At 48.3% G+C, this 19,739-nt stretch overlaps 1 protein-coding gene across 2 annotated transcripts in view; it reads left to right on the forward strand.

Annotated features, from left to right (window-relative positions):
- KLHDC10 (kelch domain containing 10) overlaps positions 1-18,496 on the forward strand; it is a 35,967-nt gene extending 17,471 nt beyond the window's left edge. For both annotated transcript variants that reach the window (XM_074976005.1, XM_074975995.1), the window contains 8 exons: positions 823-1,044; positions 1,834-1,988; positions 3,458-3,606; positions 4,590-4,674; positions 7,062-7,128; positions 7,833-7,880; positions 8,966-9,105; positions 13,409-18,496. In XM_074976005.1, coding sequence (XP_074832106.1) covers positions 823-1,044; positions 1,834-1,988; positions 3,458-3,606; positions 4,590-4,674; positions 7,062-7,128; positions 7,833-7,880; positions 8,966-9,105; positions 13,409-13,618 — 1,076 coding nt within the window. In that variant the 3' untranslated portion in view covers positions 13,619-18,496. The remainder of the gene's footprint in view (positions 1-822; positions 1,045-1,833; positions 1,989-3,457; positions 3,607-4,589; positions 4,675-7,061; positions 7,129-7,832; positions 7,881-8,965; positions 9,106-13,408) is intronic.
- The last annotated feature ends 1,243 nt before the right edge of the window (positions 18,497-19,739 follow it).

Raw genomic sequence — 19,739 nt, forward strand, 5'->3', positions numbered from 1 at the left:
GCTACGTGGCTCTGAGTTTTGCTGGTTGTTTGAGAGTGCCGATTACTCAAGTACCAGTTAAACAAGGGCTTATTGTATTCCACATCTCAGGGCGTCGTCCAGAATGAAATCTAAGAAAGGGGAGCTCTGCCAAAGATCTGGAGGTTATGAAGGATGTCTTGGGTGTAACAGCATCTTAATAGGGAAATATAACTGGGATGCCCAGAGTAGTCTAGGGTAAGGTGTGAGACATGCCAGCCGTGGAAGGGGAGAGATTGCTTGATTACCTGTTGTGTTCATCCCTCTGGGACACCTGGCACCAGCTGCTGTTAGAATGCAGGATGCTGGGCTGGACGGACTGTTAGACGGACCAGTGTGGCTGTTCTTATCTTCTCAAAAGGGAAATATCAACCTCTAGGCATGTGCAAGCACATAAAATAATAAAAATTGCCATTCAGATTGAGCTGTTTGGGGTGGAAGCTGACATTTCATCTCCTGCAGCATCCTCCTTTGATTCCCCCACACCCCCCCGAGTTGACAAGCGTAGCTCCTTCCTTGGCTATCCAAACTTTGCTGACCCCACCTTCTCCGCTGAAGAGGGTGGGAGGAAGGATAGCTCAGTGAATAGAGCACTGGCCTGCTAAACCCAGGGGTGTGAGCTCAATCCTTGAGGAGGCCATTTAGGGATCTGGGGCAAATAGATTTAAAAAAAAACAAAATAAATCTGCCAAGGATGGTGATAGGTCCTGGTGAGAGGGCAGGGGGCTGGGCTCAATGACCTCTGAAGGTCCCTTCCAGCTCTATGAGATAAGTGTATCTCCATATAACTTCCTCCTGTTGTAGGCTACCGAGCCCCACCAGCGAGGAGTGGCCACCGTTGTGTAGCCGATAACGCCAACCTGTACGTGTTTGGAGGGTATAACCCAGACTACGATGAGTCAGGAGGGCTGGAGAATGAAGATTACCCTCTCTTCAGGGAACTTTGGCGCTACAACTTTGCCACAAGCACCTGGCATCAAATGGGCACTGAGGGCTACATGCCTAGGGAACTAGCATCCATGTCACGTGAGTACAGGAATTCAGTGATCCTGCATGACATTCGTTGCAGTGGAACGCCCCAGCGCTGTGCGGATCCATCCGCGTGAGCACAGCTTGTGTAACTAGAGCAGTGAGAAAGCTGGGCTGTGTTTTGACTCTCCTACATATTTGCTGTGTGTCTGTGGTCAGTTTGTATTCCAGTGGGCCTCTTTCATCTCCCACACCCACTTCCTAGTCAGCATTTTGAAAGCATCTGCCTTAAATCTAAAGCCAGTGGTGATTCTGGGGGCTGAGCGCGAAGGAGCCTGGTATGAGAGGGCAGGTGCCTAGCAGCAATGTTCCCTCTAATTTTTTTTTTCTGTCCACATGCAGAATAAGTTTTATGTGCCCTGAGGCGTGTGTGGATTTCCACCCCCAATCGAAACACATGCTGCTGGCTGTGGGTGTGCTGCTAATGAGCTGAGCGGCTCCTGCATCTCTCCTGGGTGGCTGCCCACCCGCTCAGCTTACAGAGAACCCTGGTGCCTAGCGCTTGCTGCAAATCACACCTTTCACCCTGAAATTGACCTCCCAAATTACTCGCTGTCCTTGACAATGTGGACCCACGTCACAATAGCATGAAAGCTGTTACCCTGTGCCCATGTACGTTTCTCCAAGCTCTTTGGGTGACCAGCACTAAATGCTGAGTATTCCAACTTTTCTCATGGCCTGTGTGAAATATTAGCTCTGCATCTCCTTGACTGACACACAGTTGCACAGGCCCTTTCCCTTCAGCCAGAGCCGCACGTGACCCACGCCTCTGCTGCTTTCCCCTAGTTGTGTTGCATGGGAACAACCTCTTGGTATTTGGCGGCACCGGGATCCCATTTGGGGAGAGCAATGGCAACGACGTCCACGTCTGCAATGTGAAGTACAAGCGATGGGCCCTGCTCAGCTGCCGAGGGAAGAAACCAAATCGAATATATGGACAGGTACCAAGTGTAACCCGGGGGGGACCCAAGGCAGCCCTTACTGAGCAGCCTTCCCACTGCCCGAATGGGTGGCATGCAGCTCTGCTCCACTTCACTTAGAGGATTTTCGTGTGCTAAGCAAAATTGCCTCTAATCGTTTCCATCCGTGTGTGGAATAATTTTATGTGCACTGTGGCATGTGTGAATGTGCACCACCAGTACAGATAAAACTAGTTGTGAGCACGTCTGCCGATCACCCAGGTGACATTGGAACCTCTCCTGAGGGATCACACAAATGCACAGCTTACAGAGAACACTGGTATCGAGGTACCTGTTTGTTGGGCATTCAGTGGATCTTTATCCAGTGCCTTCCCCCACTCCCTTCTGGTTGTGGCCAGGACAGCTGTCATTCAAAGGGTGTGTCCACACTTAAAACGCTACAGCCACACATCAGGAGCGCTTCAGGGTAGAGGCTTGGTATGGGGTTGGGAGAGGTTCTCCCATTGCTTTAGGAAGCCCATCTTCCCAAGAGGAGAGTGTGAGGTCAACAGGAATTCTTCTGTTGAGCTAGCTGCCTGTGTTGAGGGTTAGGATGGCACAGTTAGGAGTGACAGGGTCATGCTTGTGTAAGTTCCCAGTGCTGACTGGCTCTTATGTGTTATATCAGTGATAAAAATTGAGAGCTTGTCCATGGTAGGACAATAGGAGTTGGTGATGGAAGTAGATTTGGCCAATACGGAGTTAGTGCTTCAAAGTCGACCAAGTCGAGAGCGTCCGTGTGTGGTTTTTTATCTGCTGCTTTGGTGTAGGAACAGTAGACGACTTAATGCCCATGAATGGTGAGGTCAGATAGGAAAGTGTCTCTCAAACATCATGTCCTCTGGGAAGACAAGGGCAAATCCAAATAGTCAGGACTTTGATACCAAGCAACCAGTGACCTTGAGTGGTCCACCCCTCGGTGTTTGGCCAGCTGGAGAACAACAGACGGGGAAGGTGCTAGGGGGGTGGTAAGGGGTTGGCTGCTGAGGGCTTCTTGGACCACGTGCTTGAACTAGGGCAGAGGGAGTGTGAGTTTTGGGCAGTGTGCTGACTAGTCTTCCCTCTAATTTTACGTGCACCAAGGCATGTGCGGCTGGGCACCACCAATAGAAACACATCTGCCCACCGGGGTGGTGCTCTGCTAGTTACCTGGCCGGCTCCTGAATCTCTCCTGGGCAGCTGCCCAAGTGCTCAGCTTACGGGGAACACTGGTGCTGACCAGGATGGGTACAGGGTAGATAGATGTCTATCAGGGACGGTCTAGACAGTACTTTGGCCCTGCCATGAGGGCAGGGGCTGGACTCGATGACCTCTCAAGGTCCCTTCCAGTCCAAGTATTCTATGATTTCTATGCGAGTCATGGAAAAACAGGGAAATCTTGCCTGCCTTCGCTCACTGGGCTAGCTCCTGACTTCTAATGTGCCTGCTTGCTTTCTCTCCTGCTCTTCCAGGCTATGGCGATCATTAATGGCTCCCTATATGTCTTTGGAGGAACAACTGGTTACATCTATAGCACAGATCTACATAAATTAGACCTTAACACTCGGGAATGGGTACAACTGAAACCGAACAACATGCATTGTGACATGCCAGAGGAGAGGTGAGGCACTGGTGTCGTATGTTTCCCGTGAGCTTTAGTTTGTCCCAAGATGTGTATTTTGAAAGGAAACTTATGATAGACGTGATGTGAAAACCGAGATGGGCCCTCTCTGCTCCAGTGGCAAATAGGTTATAAAGAGAGCCTTGTGATTGGGGAACATGCTGCTCTTTTCCGACGTGGGCGAAAGTGAAAGAGCTAATGGACAGGTTATTTTCAGTAGTCATGTGTATGGGGTCCACGAGAGATGTAGCAAAAGCCTTAATCTTGACACCAAAACTAGCCTGTGAATGCTAAAACAGTTGTAGAGGTCGGTGCTGGCTGGTGAAGTGTGGGAGAGGAAAATAGGCCAGATGTGACCCAACTCTTCTATTTCTCATCTGATCCTGTAATATAGCAGATAAGAAGATCAAGCTACAGGTTGAACCTGTTTAATCTGGCACCCTGGGGACCTTGACTAGTGCTGGACAGGAGAATTTGCCGGACCACGGGAGCTCATTATTATCTAACAGCATTACCAATACTTCCACTGCTTAATGGGCTCTGAGAAGACATTTAGGGGTAAATTAGAGCTAAGTAACACAACGGAACACTGACGAGCAGGACTGGTGACTGTAAACAAACTTTACGGGACCGCGAGAAACTTGGTCACACGCATAAGTGGTTGTCCAGCTAACTAAAATCATGCCACATTACGGATGTTGCCGGACAGGAGTGTGCCGGATTAGAGAGGTTCAGCCTGTACTTTTTGTGCTGTGCAGGTTGCCTTATTTCCTCTCTGGGTTTGCTGCCTGGATTGCTAGTGAAGGATCCCAGAACATCCAAGTAAAACTCCTTCCTTTGGTACCTCCTTCAGAATAAGAGAGCGGGGCTGTATCAGCCTGAACCACTCAAGCTAATCCTGTTTAGAACAGCGTTTAGTGCTGGACTTCAAGGGAGTGATAAGCTTTCTGAGATGCTAAATGTACGTGGCTTTACACCCCTAGGTACAGGCATGAAATCGCTCATGATGGACAGAGGATTTATATCCTGGGAGGTGGAACTTCCTGGACAGCTTATTCCTTGGATAAGGTAAAGAGATGAAATAAAAAGACCTCAGCAGGGTAGGGTGAGACAGAGTAGGGCACAGCTGGCATTCTCTCTTCGTCCCCAGCGTGCCATCCTAGCACGAGACTTGGGAGCTGATAAGAATTGGGATAAATAGGATAGAGAGAGGAATCTGTTAAGTGTTCTCCTGGGAGAATTTGGCACAACCGCACACAATCAGAATTCATGTCCTGTGTAGATTTATTTGCTTCCCTGCAGAAAAATGACTTTCTGAAGGGGAAGCAAAGGGAGGCCACCAAAGTGGTCGTTCACCCCTTTCCAGCAGCACGAATGCATCATTTCAGGCCTTGGGAGCCGCCAGCAGAGAGGTAGATCACTGTGGAGGTTGCCCTGGTGCTGGACGTGGCCCTATGGGCACAGGCCTGGCACTTGCCCTATGTCATGCCACCTTGCTGCCAGGTCCATGTGCTTGAGGGCGGAGGGACTGAAGCCTGATCTACCTATGTGCAGCCAGAGATTGGGGCTCCCGGCTGTCCTGCTAGAATCATAGAACACTAGGACTGGAAGGGACCTCGAGAGGCCATCGAGTCCATCCCCCTGCCCCAATGGCAGGACCAAGTACTATCTAAACCATCGCCAATAGATGTCCATCCAACCTGCTCTCAAACATCTCCAGTGATGGAGACTTCACAACCTCCCCTGGCAATTTATTCCACTGTTTGACCACCCTGACAGTTAGGAACTTTTTCCTAATGTCCAACCTAAACCTCCCTTGCTGCAGTTTAAGCCCGTTGCCTCTTGTTCTATCCTCAGAGGCCAAGAAGAACAAGTTTTCTCCTTCCTCCTTATGACTCCCTTTTAGATACCTGAAAACCGCTATCATGTCTCCCCTCAATCTTCTCTTTTTCCAAACTAAACAAGCCCAATTCTTTCAACCTTTTTTCATAGGTCACATTCTCTAGACCTTTAATCATTCTTGTCGCTCTTTTCTGGACCCTCTCTAGTTTCTCCACATCTTTTTTGAAGTGCGGTGCCCAGAATTGGACACAATACTCGAGCTGAGGCCTAACCAGCGCAGAGTAGAGTGGAAGAATGACTTCTCGTGTTTTGTTCACAACACACCTGTTAATGCATCCCAGAATCATGTTTGCTTTTTTTGCAACAGCATCACACTGTTGACTCATATTTAGCTTGTGGTCCACTATAATCCCTAGATCCCTTTCTGCTGTAGTCATTCCTAGGCAGTCCTTTCCCATTCTGTATGTGTGAAACTGATCGTTCCTTCCCAAGTGGAGCACTTTGCATTTGTCCTTGTTAAACTTCATCCTGTTTACCTCAGACCATTTCTCCAGTTTATCCAGATCATTTTGCGTTATGACCCTATCCTCCAAAGTAGTCGCAACCCCTCCCAAAGTGGTATCACCTGCAAACTTAACAAGCGTACTTTCTATGCCAATATCTAAATCATTGATGAAGACGTTGAACAGAACCGGTCCTAACACAGATCCCTGCGGAACACAGACCCACTTTTTATACTTTTCCAGCAGGATTGAGAACCATTAAGAACTACTCTCTGGGTACAGTTATCCAGCCAGTTATGCACCCACCTTATAGTAGCCTCATCTAAATTGTATTTGCCTAGTTTTTTTATAAGAATATCATGAGACCATATCAAATGCTTTAGTAAAGTCTAGGTATACCACATCTACCGCTTCTCCCCTATCCACAAGGCTCGTTATCCTATCAAAGAAAGCTATCAGATTAGTTTGACAAGATTTATTCTTTACAAACCCATGCTGGCTGATTCCTGTTACCGTACCACCTTCCAAGTGCTTGCAGATAATCTCTTTAATTACGTGCTGCATTATCTTTCCTGGCACTGAAGTTAAGCTGACTGGCCTGTAGTTTACTGGGTTATTCTTATTTCCCTTTTTATAGATGGGCACTATATTTGCCCTTTTCCAATCTCTCCTGTCTCCCATGATTAGAGCCTCCACCTTTGCTTATTGTCAAAAATTTGCAGATTTTTTGTGTGCGTCCAACTTCCCACTGAAGTATAAATGTCAGCATGGTTGAAATCTTGCATGGTGAAGGAACGAATTTACTATCCAGTTGTAGTGCTGAATCCCAAATGAAGAAGTCGTTGGTAGCTTGTCAATGAGCACAACGTTTCCCAAAGTGATTTGTAGTTCTGTTGAGAAAGGATCAGTTACTTGATTAAAGGAAAATGACCTTCTGCTAGAGTAGTGGTGGGCAACCCTCAGCTCTTTCTGCCAGCTGTGGGACTGAAGGTTGCTTAGCACCAGACCAGAGTTGGGACTCATGCCAATAGCTGCCTCTCCCTGTTAATTCTGTCCTGGCAGCACCATGTAGGTAAAGAGGGTAATGTGTCACCTTTCTCCTTCTTTAAGATCCATGCGTACAACCTTGAAACAAACACCTGGGAGGAAATTGCAACGAGACCTCATGAGAAAATAGGTAAGTTTGGGATTGCAGACCTCTGACTTTAGGTAAGCTGGTTGGTAGGGAAGACTGCCTCCCAGTGGTAGACGGCATTTGGAAATTCATGGCCTTTTGTAAAGCTGCTGTGTACAGGTAGGTCTTCTGTCCCTAGCCTCGCTCACTTCATTACGCCAGCAGCCACAGTGAATCAGAGAGGAAGTTTTTTAACAGTTTTAACTTCTTTACAAACTGGTAGGGTTGTAGCAATCAACCCCTGTCTGGAGACCGAGTCAGACTGGGTTGTCATTTCCATGAAAAGTCATTCCTTCATTTGGAGTCTCCCAGTCCCCTTAGCAGTAGAGATCATCTAGAAACTTACAGAGATCTGACACCCGTCATCTTATACTAACCCAGAGATCAGAGTGGGAGCTGGGGATGGGCTGCGAGACCACCTCCCTCGTCCTTGGAAATAGGATTAAACTCACATTTGCCATGTTGGCTCTGGTATGGGGGAGAGAGTGGTTACTGCCGAAACCTGACAAGTGGAGAATTTGGAGGATGCGAACTGTTAATTTAACAATTTGACAGAAATGTGATGGGGATCTTAAATGAACAGTGGAATAATCGAACTTTTTGTACAAGTAAAGGGCTGGCTTTTGTCTGTAGGGTCTGGTGCTGAGATGATAAGTGGCACTTATGTTTCTCACTTTTATATTCATGACCAAGCTCTTTTGTTGCAGGTTTCCCAGCAGCCAGAAGATGCCACAGTTGTGTACAAATAAAAAATGGTAAGACTAGCAGCTGATCTGTTTCAGTGCATCATGTATGCTTAGAGAACTTGCCCCACCTATGATAAGAAATGGGAGAGCCTGGCCCCTGCAGTGTGGGAAATGCGGCCAGATCCCACAGAGACTCAAAGAAGAGCAATTTTCAGGATGCTGTGCATGTAACGGGGCCTAATCCAGCAAGGTACGTGCCACCGTCTTGGGCTTGACAATGCTGCTCTCCATGGTATTAGCCCCAGGAACACTACAACTTATGAGAACCCTGAAGCATCAGTGTCAGGGAAGGTCCAACAGCAGAGGGTGAGAATACACAAAGTAACTAATGGTTCTTGGGAATATCTTGTGCCCATTGGAGCCAGTTGGATGGAGCTTAAGGCAGAGGTAGGCAGCCCCTGGCCTGTGGTCTGGATCTGGGCTGTGGTGTGCCTGGATCTGGCCTCTCAGGGCTCCCCTCCCCAGCATCCAGCCCACTGCCTTGTGAATTGCTTCTGACCGACCTGAGATCTTCTTCGTAGGCCCAGCAGTCCGTGTAACACGTTTGTCCTCCTAATTCTGCAGCAGCCACCCCACAACCTGGCTCGGTGCATATTCTGAAGAAACTCAAGTCAAAATAGTGACCTGCCAAATCCTTCATCCAAGGCTTAGGTGTTAGAGAAAACAGGAGGCAAATCAGGCCATGCCACAATTAATCTGGTCTCAGGTTGCTCTTACGACTATTCATTTTGTTGGTAAAGCAGGAATTCTTGAGCCTGGGGGCTACCCTGACCTCTCAGGCAGGAGCAGTTCTGTCTTGTATCTCTCCACATAAGCAACTCTGTAATTGTCATCTGGATGTTGTGGATACAAATGGAGTCAGAGGTGGTGTGTGTATAAACGAAAGGGAGCGGGAGGCGTCCTTGTGATCTGTTCGCTATGGTCCCTTCGGTGATTGTTCTGAGAATGAGCGCTAAAGCAGCACGTTGACTGTAACGTGGACACCCGTTCTAGAGCTGTTTGCGTGCCCTGTGCTTGTGAAAGAATTGGCCAGGACTGATCTTTGTGCTAGATCGGCCTCCAATCACTGTGTGGTTGTTTCCCCTTTTCTCCAGATGTGTTTGTCTGTGGGGGATATGATGGAGAAGTGATATTGGGGGACATCTGGAAGCTAAATCTTCAAACTTTCCAGTGGGTGAAACTCCCAGCAGTCATGCCGGAACCGGTTTATTTTCACTGTGCTGCAGTGACACCGGTAAGTGGCTATAGTCTGTCTTTTTTCCCTACATGCCTTGCTAGACATACCTTAATGCGTTCACGTACCTATTCAGACACGCTTGTGGGTCAGCTGTAGAGATTCCAGAGCCAGAAGGGGGCTGTTGTGATAAGCAAGTGACTTCCTGTACACCGCAGTAAAATGCCTCTCATTGTTATGCCTTCCTTTGCTAGCTAGGTACATACTTCCAGACTGCAGCCACATCTGCTTGCGGTCAGGCTGTGTCTAGCGCTCCCGGGCACGGCAGGTAGCCATCAGCATCGGGAAGGAACATCTTCAATGGGTTTAAACAAAATACATCCCATGGGAGGTGAGACCACTAAGGCCAGAGATGAGCTCCTGCCTTTTGAATAGGAATTGCTGAGTCGGGTGGTCTCCAGCTGCAGCGGCACGCAGGGTGCTGTACTTCCACACATTGCTTTAGCCTGAAGTAACAGTTCTGACGTGAACTTCAGTCACCTGGTCTCAAAAACCCAACCTACTGCTGTGGACGTGCCCTGCCGAGGGATTGCAGGGTGTGGAGGTCTAGCAGGTGCGCACATGGCTAGAAGGGATGTCCACTGTATTAAACGGACAAGCAATCTCGAGCCTGCTGGGCCCTCCGGGAGATAGAAATCCTGTTAGATCAGCTGTGGGATCTGTTCCTGACGAGCTATTGCATGAGGCTGATTTGATATCCTTCAGATCAGAGGTTCTCAAACCACGGGTTGAGGCTCCAGAGTGGGTTATAACACACAACTGCTGTTGGGTTCATGGGGCCAAAGCCTGACGTTACAGGCCTCTTGCCTGCCCTTGAGCTTCAGTTTTGGGCCCCTCATATGGGGTGGTGGGGCTTGGGCTTTCCCTGAGGCTTCAGTCCCCTGGCCAACCCCACCCCCGGGGTCAGGTGGTACTTTTTGTTGTCAGAAGGGCGTCGTGTGCAATGACGTTTGAAAATCCCCCGCTTGAAGTGACAGTTTGTCAGGGACACTCTCTCTGGTTATACCAAATCATGTTGTATTTGGAACAGTTTCTTACCTGCCTCACCCTTCTCGCTAGCCTCTCACCACCAGAAGTTGCTCCAGCGAAAGATATTCCCTCCCCACACCTTCCCTGTCTGAACTTTACCTTTGTCGTATATGTTGTAGGCCTGGTCCTGCGTCTCTTGGGTGTAAATCGCAGTGACCTTAGTGCAGAGATGGGCAGGTATGGCCTGTGGGCTGTGTCCAGCCTATCCGGCCTCCACGCTTGCCCTTGTCCACAGCTCCCTCCAGAAGCAGTGCCATGTTCCTCCTTCCACTCCTAAGCCTAAGGGCAGCCAGGGGGCTCTGCACGCTGTCCCTGCCCCAAGAACCAGCTGTATGGCTCCCATAGGCTGGAAGCCAGAGTCAGCCTGCAGAGTTGCCCAGCTGTACCTCTGTGTAGGAGCCCCGGGGGGGGTGGGGCATCGAGGAGGATTCTTCTGGAGCAGTTTGAGGTAAGCATCACCCAGAGCCTGCACCCTCGTCCCCCTCCTCCCTGGCCCCACTGCAGAGCCTGAGCCAGAGCTCTCACCCTCTCCCACATCCCCAGCCTGGAGCCCCTTCCCAAACCCTGAACCCCTTATATTTGGCCCTGCCCCAGAGCTTGCACATCCAGCCAGCACCCTGGCCCCAGCCCCAATTTCATGAGCATTCCTGGCCCATCGTACACTTTCTGTACCAAGACGTGGCCCGCACACTGAAGAGTTTGCCCACCCCGCTCTAAAGGAACACGCGAGACTAGCAACTGGGAGAATGAATATACTCCCCTTGACGTACTCTAACAAGCTGTGCTTTTTAGTGGCACTCTTGTTACACCGCCTGTCTCTGTCAGCTGCATTGGTGTCCATACCACCGCAGGGACATGGTGTAAGTTGGGCTCCCTCGGCCAGCTTATCAGTAGAACAGCACAGTCCTGTAACTCCTTGAAATCAGAATGGGTCCTCGATTGTCAATTCAAATGGAAATGTAGGGTGCGGAGGGCCCATAAGAGGTCACCTGGCCCATCCTCCCATAGTGAGGCAGGACCAAGTGATACCTAGACCAGTGGTTCCCAACCTTTTCACTACTGTGGACCTCCCCACCCCCCAAGCCATTCACAGACCCCCATCACAGCCAATTCTAGCCGCTATGTGCTCTTCCTTATGTGAAACCACCATGTAGATTTTTGGACAGTGATGAATAACATTGGAAGATATTGCAATTGATTTATAACGTACTTTCTATTATTTTTTTATTGATCTTTCATTTCCATGGACCCCATTTGGGAACTACTGACTTAGACCATCCCTGATACTTGTTTGTCCAATCTGTTCTTGAAAACCTCCAATGATGGGGATTCCACAACCTCTACTGCTTAACTAGCTTGATTGACATGTTTTCGTAAGTCACCCTTGCTAAATTCCCTCTGAGCCTGGGGTGAGCAAAAACATCATGCCCCATTTTTCATCCCTGCAATTAGCAGCCTCCCCTCCCCCCAACCAGTCTACTGTAATCCAAACTTTAGCACGTGTAAGAAAATAAGGGTGTACAATGGAAAAACTTTATTCATTGGTATAGAAATGTGAATACAAGGACATAAAAACAGTAACACATTTCAACATTTTTAATGAGATGGATGAGCCTGAGACCCATCAGCCGATTATCTGTGCCCCTTTATGAAACTGCACGCCTCCCCTAAGGCCACATGCGTGCTCTAAGCCACAGAGCAACCTAGCCAGGGGCTGTGCAGGCTCTCAGGGCTGAAGCAGGAGCAGCCACTTCTTCCCAGCCCTGGCTTCCAGGCTGCTGTGACCTCAGGGAAGTTTCTCTCCCACAGGTGCTGCTGAGGGAAGAGAGAGCTGAGCGGAGTCCACTCTCCACAGGGTCCCTCCCCAGCTCCTGCACTCCCAGCCAGAGCCCTCACACCACCTCACCAGCACCCCAATCCCAGCCAGAGCCCTGAGACCCCACCCACATTCCAAACCTCTTGGTCCCACCTTCACCACATGAATTTTGTTAGGTACACCAATGTAGAGGTGATGTGTCAGCTTCACACATCCAAAATGGGAAGGGACTCCCTAGGATGGAGTACTACAGAAAGGGATCTAGGACTCATAGTGGACCACAAGCTGAGTATGAGTCAAGAGTGTGATGCTGTTGCAAAAAAAGCCAACCTGATTCTGAGATGCATTAACAAGAGTGATGTGAGTAGAACACAAGAAGTCATTCTTCTGCTCTGCTCTGTGCTGGTTTGGCCTCAGGTGGTGTATTGTGTCCAGCTCTGGGCACCACATTTCAAGAAAGATGTTGAGAAATTGGAGAGGGTCGAGAAAAGAGCAACTAGAATGATTTAAAGCCTAGAAAATACAACCTATGATTGAAGATTAAAAGAAATGGGTTTGTGGTGTCAGATGGCAGAACAAGGAGTAATGGTCTGAAGTTGAAGAGGGAGAGGTGTTGGTTAGATATTAGGAAAAACTACTTCACCAGGTGGGTGGTGAAGCATTGGAATGCATTGCCTAGAGGTGGTGGATTCTCCATCCCTTGAGGTTTTTAAGTCCTGGCTTGACAAGGTCCTGGCTGGGATGACTTAGTGGGGGTTGATCCTGCTTGAAGCAGGGGGCTGGACTAGATGACCTCCTGAGGTCCCTTCCACCCCTGTGATTCTGTGATTCTGTTTAGTTTGGAAAAGAGAAGGCTGAGAGGAGACACAATAATAGCTTTCAGGTACCTAAAAGGATGTTATAAGGAAGAGGGAGAAAAATATCTTCTGTTTAGCTTCTAATGATAGAACAAGAAGCAATGGGTTTAAATTGCAGCAAGGGAGATTTAGGCTGGACATTAGGAAAAACTTTCCTAACTGTCAGGGTGGAATAAATTGCCTAGGATGACTGTAGAATCTCCAGCATTGGAGATATTTAAGAATAAGTTGGATAAATATCTTAACAGAAATGATCTTGATGGTGCTTGGTCTGGCCATGAGGGCAGGGGACTGGACTTGCTGACCTCTTGAGGTCCCTTCCAATTCTAGTATTGTATGATTCATCATCACACGTCATCTCCCTATTGGTGCACATAACAAAACTAATTCTGCACGAGCTTGGGGAACATTGCACCCTTGTTGCGGAGTAAGCCTATTGTAAGCTGCTTGTCCAAATACTTAGTTCTCTCCAGACGTAGCTGGCAGGATTCTTCTGAGGAGTGCTTGAGCTTCAGAAGTGTCACCCTGCACCCAGTGAGCAGTGCACCTAATTCTGCGTGTAAACATGAGTAACTTTCCTTGTTGTCCTGTTTCCTGACAGGCTGGCTGCATGTACGTCCACGGAGGGGTGGTCAACATCCATGAAAACAAACGGACTGGCTCCTTGTTTAAGATGTGGCTGGTGGTCCCCAGCCTCCTGGAACTGTCATGGGAGAAGCTGTTGGGATTCTTCCCGCATCTAACAACTCTCTCCAGATCGCAGCTTTTGCACCTGGGCCTCACACAGGGACTCATTGAGCGATTGAAATGAGAGCTCCTCGCTGGTCTCATGCTGTCCTAAAAACGTTAAAAAGACCCTCCCCTCACCCCCTTATGATGCTGCTGCTAAGGAGATGGGAGGGCCCTGCTCTCAGCGCCTTACTCAGCAAATTCATCCGATGCCTTTCTGTGAATGTTTATTTGACGTTTATGGAAATCAGCTTTTTATTTATGGATCTCTACAAACACATTAGGTGGGAACGAAGATGCTTTTTGGAACACGATCGTAACACGCAACCTCTGTCAGCAAACGCCTGCATCCTACGACACATGGAGGAGGGAGTCCTGGCAGCTCCTGCTTCCACATGGTGTTTAACTTATTTCTAAAGATTCGTTTAACTGGGTAGAAGACGCTAACTGCAGCCATTCAGCCACTTGCTGAATGAACAGTCCCATTCCCCTTTGCTCACAGCAGCCGCCGTCCTCTGAATGCCTGAATTGTCTCCGCCTCTGTATAGCATTCACTGCCTGAAGACTTGCATGTGTGTTGTGGGCATGCGATCATTATCTTTGAGTTCTGGGAGGTGGCTGGAGTGTACGAGCAGCAAAGGAAGATGGCCTGCCTGGTCTTGCCGCTTTAGAGCAGTGCACGGTGGTTTTCAAGAGAATGTAATTGTTCCTCAGCTTTTCATATTGAAACGTCCGCCGGGAGGGTGGTTAAAGTCACAGCATATGGACTACTGTGTAGTTTTCTTTAAGCAGCTGGTCGGGAGGGGCAAGGTGTTACGCCAAACCTTCTCTGTTCTGCCCGTGTTGTACCCTGAAAAACCTAACTGAGGAAACTTAACTGGATTTTAAAGCTGTCTTTAACCTTAAGTATGTCATACTCTCCGTGTTCAGGTCTCATCCATCTGTGTCACTTCACCATTAGTAACCTACACATAACTTTTCAGCTTGTTCCATGAGTGTTTTTTCCCGCCAGGCATTGGAATTTTCTCTGGATTGCCTGTCTAGTGTTCTGTTTTTAATCCTTTTGTGTGTGACTTTTTTTTTTTTTTTTAACTCCTGTGAACAGTTCCTTCCTCCCAAATTTAACACCCCACCCCCTTCCCAGGAAGCACAATGTAGCTGTAAAACATGGGGAGAGGAATGTTTTTCTCTTTCATTTGCTGTGAATGCTGTTTGCCTTTCTACACCACGGGAAAGGAGGAAGTGTTGACCTCTTTGTGCTCCATCACTGTGAAGCCAGCTCTAGCAAATGTACATAACTGGCCATCCAATGGAGAGCATCTGAACTAGGCTAAGATGATTGTATTCCTCAGATCACTTTTTGTTAAGTGCCTTTTTTTTAGTAGCTTGCCCAGATAACTTCCCACCTCCGGTATCTAAAGCCAATTTTAGAGGTTCCATTTTTCTTTTAAGAGAGCTGTCGCAGAAGTGTTGATTCCAAATCAAACCCCCCCATGGCTCATTTGAAAGCGAATCTCTGTTGTGCTCCAGCTCCCCTGCTCAAACCATCCAACCTCTGGTGCTCGGAGACTTCTGAAATTTCCCTTGCCGATTCTCCCACCCTATCTTTGCGTCAGTGTTTCACTCCAATTTAGCTTCTTCCTTTCATGGGCTCAGCGAAACAAGGGACGTGGTAGCTTTTCAAATGGAAGCATCTTTCAGCGCCTTGTCATTTAACCCTGCTTGTTTGTGCTGTGCTTTTAATGCTGTCAGACTCTGCTGTCTTGGGGATGCTTATCTGTAGTTTAGCAGGATGCTATCAGCCGCAAGGAAAAACTAAATATCTTCCGAGCCTGCAGGATGGCTGGGAATATCCATGTAGACATCTGCCTAAGATCCCCTATGTGGTTTCTCCCGTGACCCAGTTTCACTTGATGGCCAGCATGTTGGCTTCAGTCTCCCAGGCTTGTTCTAGTCTCGTCAGTCTTCAGAGGAGGACCCATGGCAGAAGGCTTTTGTGCATGAAGGGCACGCTATGGAATTGGACTTCACTTTCTGTCCTCTCTCTCTCTAAGTGACAGGGGCTGAAGCATCCACCTGCTGGCATTGCTACCTGCTATGTGAACCAGGTGCCAGGTACGAAGAGCCAGATATGTCCATCAATATCTCGTGATACAGGTTCTGGGTTCGGGTGGCTGTTTGGAGTAATATACCCTAAGATCGCTAGATGGTGAGCCCTCTGTCACTGGGTTTCAGGCCCTTTTACGTGATCAAGGCTGCAGTGCATTAGTGCTCACCAAGACTTTTGAAGCTCTTCTCCAGAGGACTGACTTGATGCTTCCATCCATCTGAAACTTTCCCTTTAGCCTTTTTGTGGTGGCTGCCATCTTCATTCCAAAGATTTCCCATCTGCGCTAAGCTGTAGGGTTTTCCATTGGACCAAGAGCCTCGCAGTCCAAGGGCTAGGTAGCACAAGCGCTGACTCTTCCTTCCCTCGTCCCCAGCACTTCTTAACCTGCCCACTCTTCCCCCTTCTCTGGCAGTTCCAAAGGCGGTGTTACGCGGGATGTAGCGGATCCATGTGCATGCACGTGCCTGCTCCAGATGCTCAGATCTCGTCTTCAAGTGGCCTTATGGGCTCTGCTTTACATTGGCCTTCCTAAGAATGTTTGTGATGTGACTTGCCTGGCTGATCCCGCTCCTGACTTGAAGCGCGATGGCAGCTGCCTGGGAGCCAACAAAAGTTTAACCCTTCCTCATGCAGTCTTCACTGCTGCAGAGTCTTACTGCAGAGCTCTAAGTGCAGTATGGTCAAGGTGGCCAGACAGGGTGAGGTATGTAGCGTTTGGTGAAACTAGACTGTAGATCCCTGCGCACCTTGAAACTTCAGCCATGTTACCTCTTGGACACCAGCACCTGGGCCTTCAGGTGAGCATCCTTCTTTTCCAGTGATTTCCATAGGAGTTGGATCCTGCTATGAACATCAAGAATTGAGCCCATTTCATCCTCTCCATCGTAAACTGATCCTGTATTCTCTCTGCATTGCCTCCTCGAGACAAAGTGAAGCAACCATGAATGTCCACTTGAAGACACTAGTGTCCTCTGAGTTGCAGAAATTGGAGAACTATATTCTCTTATTGGTACTGTACTTTCTAGTTTGCTCTGAAATGTAGCATGGATTGAAATACCCCATATTGCTGGAGGTGTGGGGTGGGGTCCAACCATGAAGTGCTTGTACAATCTGGTTTGTATCTAAAGGGAAAGGAGTACATCAAGCTACTTAATCTGTGCAGTAAGGTTTAAAGTACTGCAAAACCAGCTGCATTCTGTAGAGGAACCCCAGTCTCTCCTCATAAAATATTTGTGATTAAAACGCCATTTCACAGCAAGCAGCTTCAGCTATGCTTCCCTCTCCTCCTATTGCTGCATGTCAATAGAAAGCCTTCTTTCCATGGTCCTGGAACTCAAGAGAACAGGATGTGTTCCTAACTTCCATGCCTCAGCAGATCTGCTGGGCGAGATGGTTGGAGCAGTTTTGTGTATTAAATGCTCAAAAGTGAGCAGAGAGCTTTACCCGCAAACTGAGTTTGCGCACCCTGCCTGCTCACATGGACTTAGAGGTTTTGTACTTTAACCCCACTTCCTACCTGTCCAGGGCTCTGTTCCCCCGTGGTAAGTGCCTGAAACAGGTGACTCTTCAACTCTCAGCTTAGCAGCTAAATGAAGAACTTTGGCCCCACCCTAGGACTGGCTTTTTTGGCTGTGCCTCTTGAAAGATGCACCGTTCTCCTGTGAGGTTATACTTCCTTGCAGCATGGGTGTCTGGTGCATGTGGAGGATTTGCATAATAAAAGCCAGCAAACCTTTAATGTCTGTCATTGGCCCAACATGAAAGTCGTGACTTGGCTTTTTGTCTAGCAAAAAGAAATAAGTAATACTTGCAGGGTTTGGTTTTCTGTGAGTAATGAAAATAACCCTCCCAAGCGCAGAGTGACAGCATGAGGAGGATTTTCTCAGAGCTCTGCTGTGACCCTGTGTTACAACTACTCTGCGTGGAGGTCTCCTGGGGAAATAATGAGCTGCTGTCACTTCAATCGCTTTACATTCCAAGAGTGTGATTTCCAATCCATTGTTTGCAGGCTGATGAGCCGTTACCGCCCTGCTCCAAGCAGGTGCTGCTGTTGCTGCTGCTGCTGGTTTCTCTGGACAGAAACAGTCTCATAACCAAGCCCTGATGGGTGTCGGGCAAATGTTTTCAGCTAGGAGGGGACTGCAGCACCAAACCAAACACTCTTCTTTCCTGCAGCACGTACAGCCTAGTGCAGCTGAGGATGGAGGAGTCTCCCTCCATTTGTTCCTCTCCCCATGTTTCCAGAATGTGCTGGCCATAGAGCAATTGCTATCAATACAATACTAACTCCATCACATGCTCTCTCTCTAGGGTTCATTTACTGCTACAGTAACAGCCTCGTGCTTTTTAATCCTCCACTGCATAGTTTTCCAGCCCACTCCCTCTTGTCAGCAAAAGCCATCAGCAGCCCAGTCTAGACACTGGTAGACCCCAGGGCAGTGTTCTTGTGCTGTTTGATGTGGATGCAGGGTCCAGTGTGAAGTTATTTTAGCTCTAGGGGATGTATTCGGGCTGCTGCATTCGTGCTGTTTCTTTGGTCTAGAGGAATGAGCTGGTGCCCTTTCCAGCAAGGGGAACGTTTGGCCAACCTCTGTGTCTGCCTGATGTTAAGTTTGCGTGCCCCAGTCCTGTCCATGTATTTAGTGTGGGAATCTGCTGTGCATGAAGTAATTGGTGGTCATCCCTTTGTTCCCCAGGCCTACATCCGACAGGGTGGAGCTGTTCAGGGATGGTGGGAGGGCAAAGGGGTGACCAAGAGATGTACTTGCCTGTATTTATGGACCTTGTCAGTGTTTTGCTGGGTTTTTTTGTTTTGTTTTTTTTTAACGATCCAATAAAAAAGCCCTGTCTAAATTGTGGGCTTTGTCCCTTAACCTCTCCTTTTCCTCTTACATTTGCCATTTGTGCTGGCTTGATCTTGTCTCAGGCTTTGTGGGCGGTGTTCAACTCAGCCACTTCACAGCAAGGGCCCTGCTGTGGCTGTGGCTGGAGTGTGTGTGGGGTGGGGTGGGGTGGGGATAGAATCTGAGGGACTTAAAGGTGCTTAAAGGAACCTTTTTAATCCAAGGATCTAAGTGCACTGCCTCTAGGAGTAGGAACACCTTTGGCTAAACTGTAGGTACTCAAAGGTAGCGCTGATGGCTGTTCCACACACCCCCAAAGTTTGGCTTCCTACTTTGGTAGAAAACCTGATCAGGCCCCCCTTGCCTGTCCATATTGGCCCAGCTCTCCCTTTAAGTAGGCTACCACCATCCAGTGTGGCTTTAGGAAAGATCCTAGTATCACAGGAGTGGAAATCATCCTGATTGACTGTTTGAAGTTGCTTCTAGGCTAAGAATCGGTTGGGTAGAGATGCATTCTTGGGCCAACCCATGTGTGTGCCAGTAGCTAAACCTGCTAATGGCCTTATTAAAAAAAAAAAAAAAAAAATCATGGCTATCCCATAAATAGCTTTTCTACTTTCTACTCCCTTGTAAGCAACCCTCTGAGTGCTCCTGTGAGGCTGATATTGTCCCTGTCTGGCAGAAGCAGAATTGCTGTCAAAGCAGAATTGGGGCTGAAGCTCTTAAATTTAAGGCCTAAACTTCAGCCCCTGCCTCACCCTTGCTGGATTGGTTTTGCAAAAGGCTTCCCTTCAAACCTCTCCTCCGATGAGTTTGTGATGGTTTGCAGCTCTCACTGAAAGGTTGATGTGATCAGTAGAGGGGAGAAATGTTTCCTCTTGTAGAAATTATTCCAGTGCTAAAATGGAGTTGAGATCTGGAAGCTACCAGGGCAGAATTTTTTTATTCTCGGAGTGTAGTTATCAGGGCGTTGCAGTCAAGGTAAAAGGGCCCATTGAGTAGTGACCCCCAAAGGATCAGTTCTGTTCCAGGTCTTCCTCAGTGATTTAGATAATGGCAGAGAGAGAGAGAGAACACTTACCATGGTTGTAGATAGTACCAAGCTAGGAAGAGTTGCAAGTGCTTTGGAGGATAGGATTAAAATTCAAAATGATCTGGACAAACTGCAGAAATGGTCTGAAATAGGATGGAATTCAGTAAGGACAAATGTAAAGTTCTCCACTTAGGAAGGATCAATCAGTTGCAAAATG

The sequence above is a fragment of the Carettochelys insculpta genome, chromosome 1, assembly GCF_033958435.1.
Source record: "Carettochelys insculpta isolate YL-2023 chromosome 1, ASM3395843v1, whole genome shotgun sequence".
NCBI lineage: Eukaryota > Metazoa > Chordata > Testudines > Carettochelyidae > Carettochelys > Carettochelys insculpta.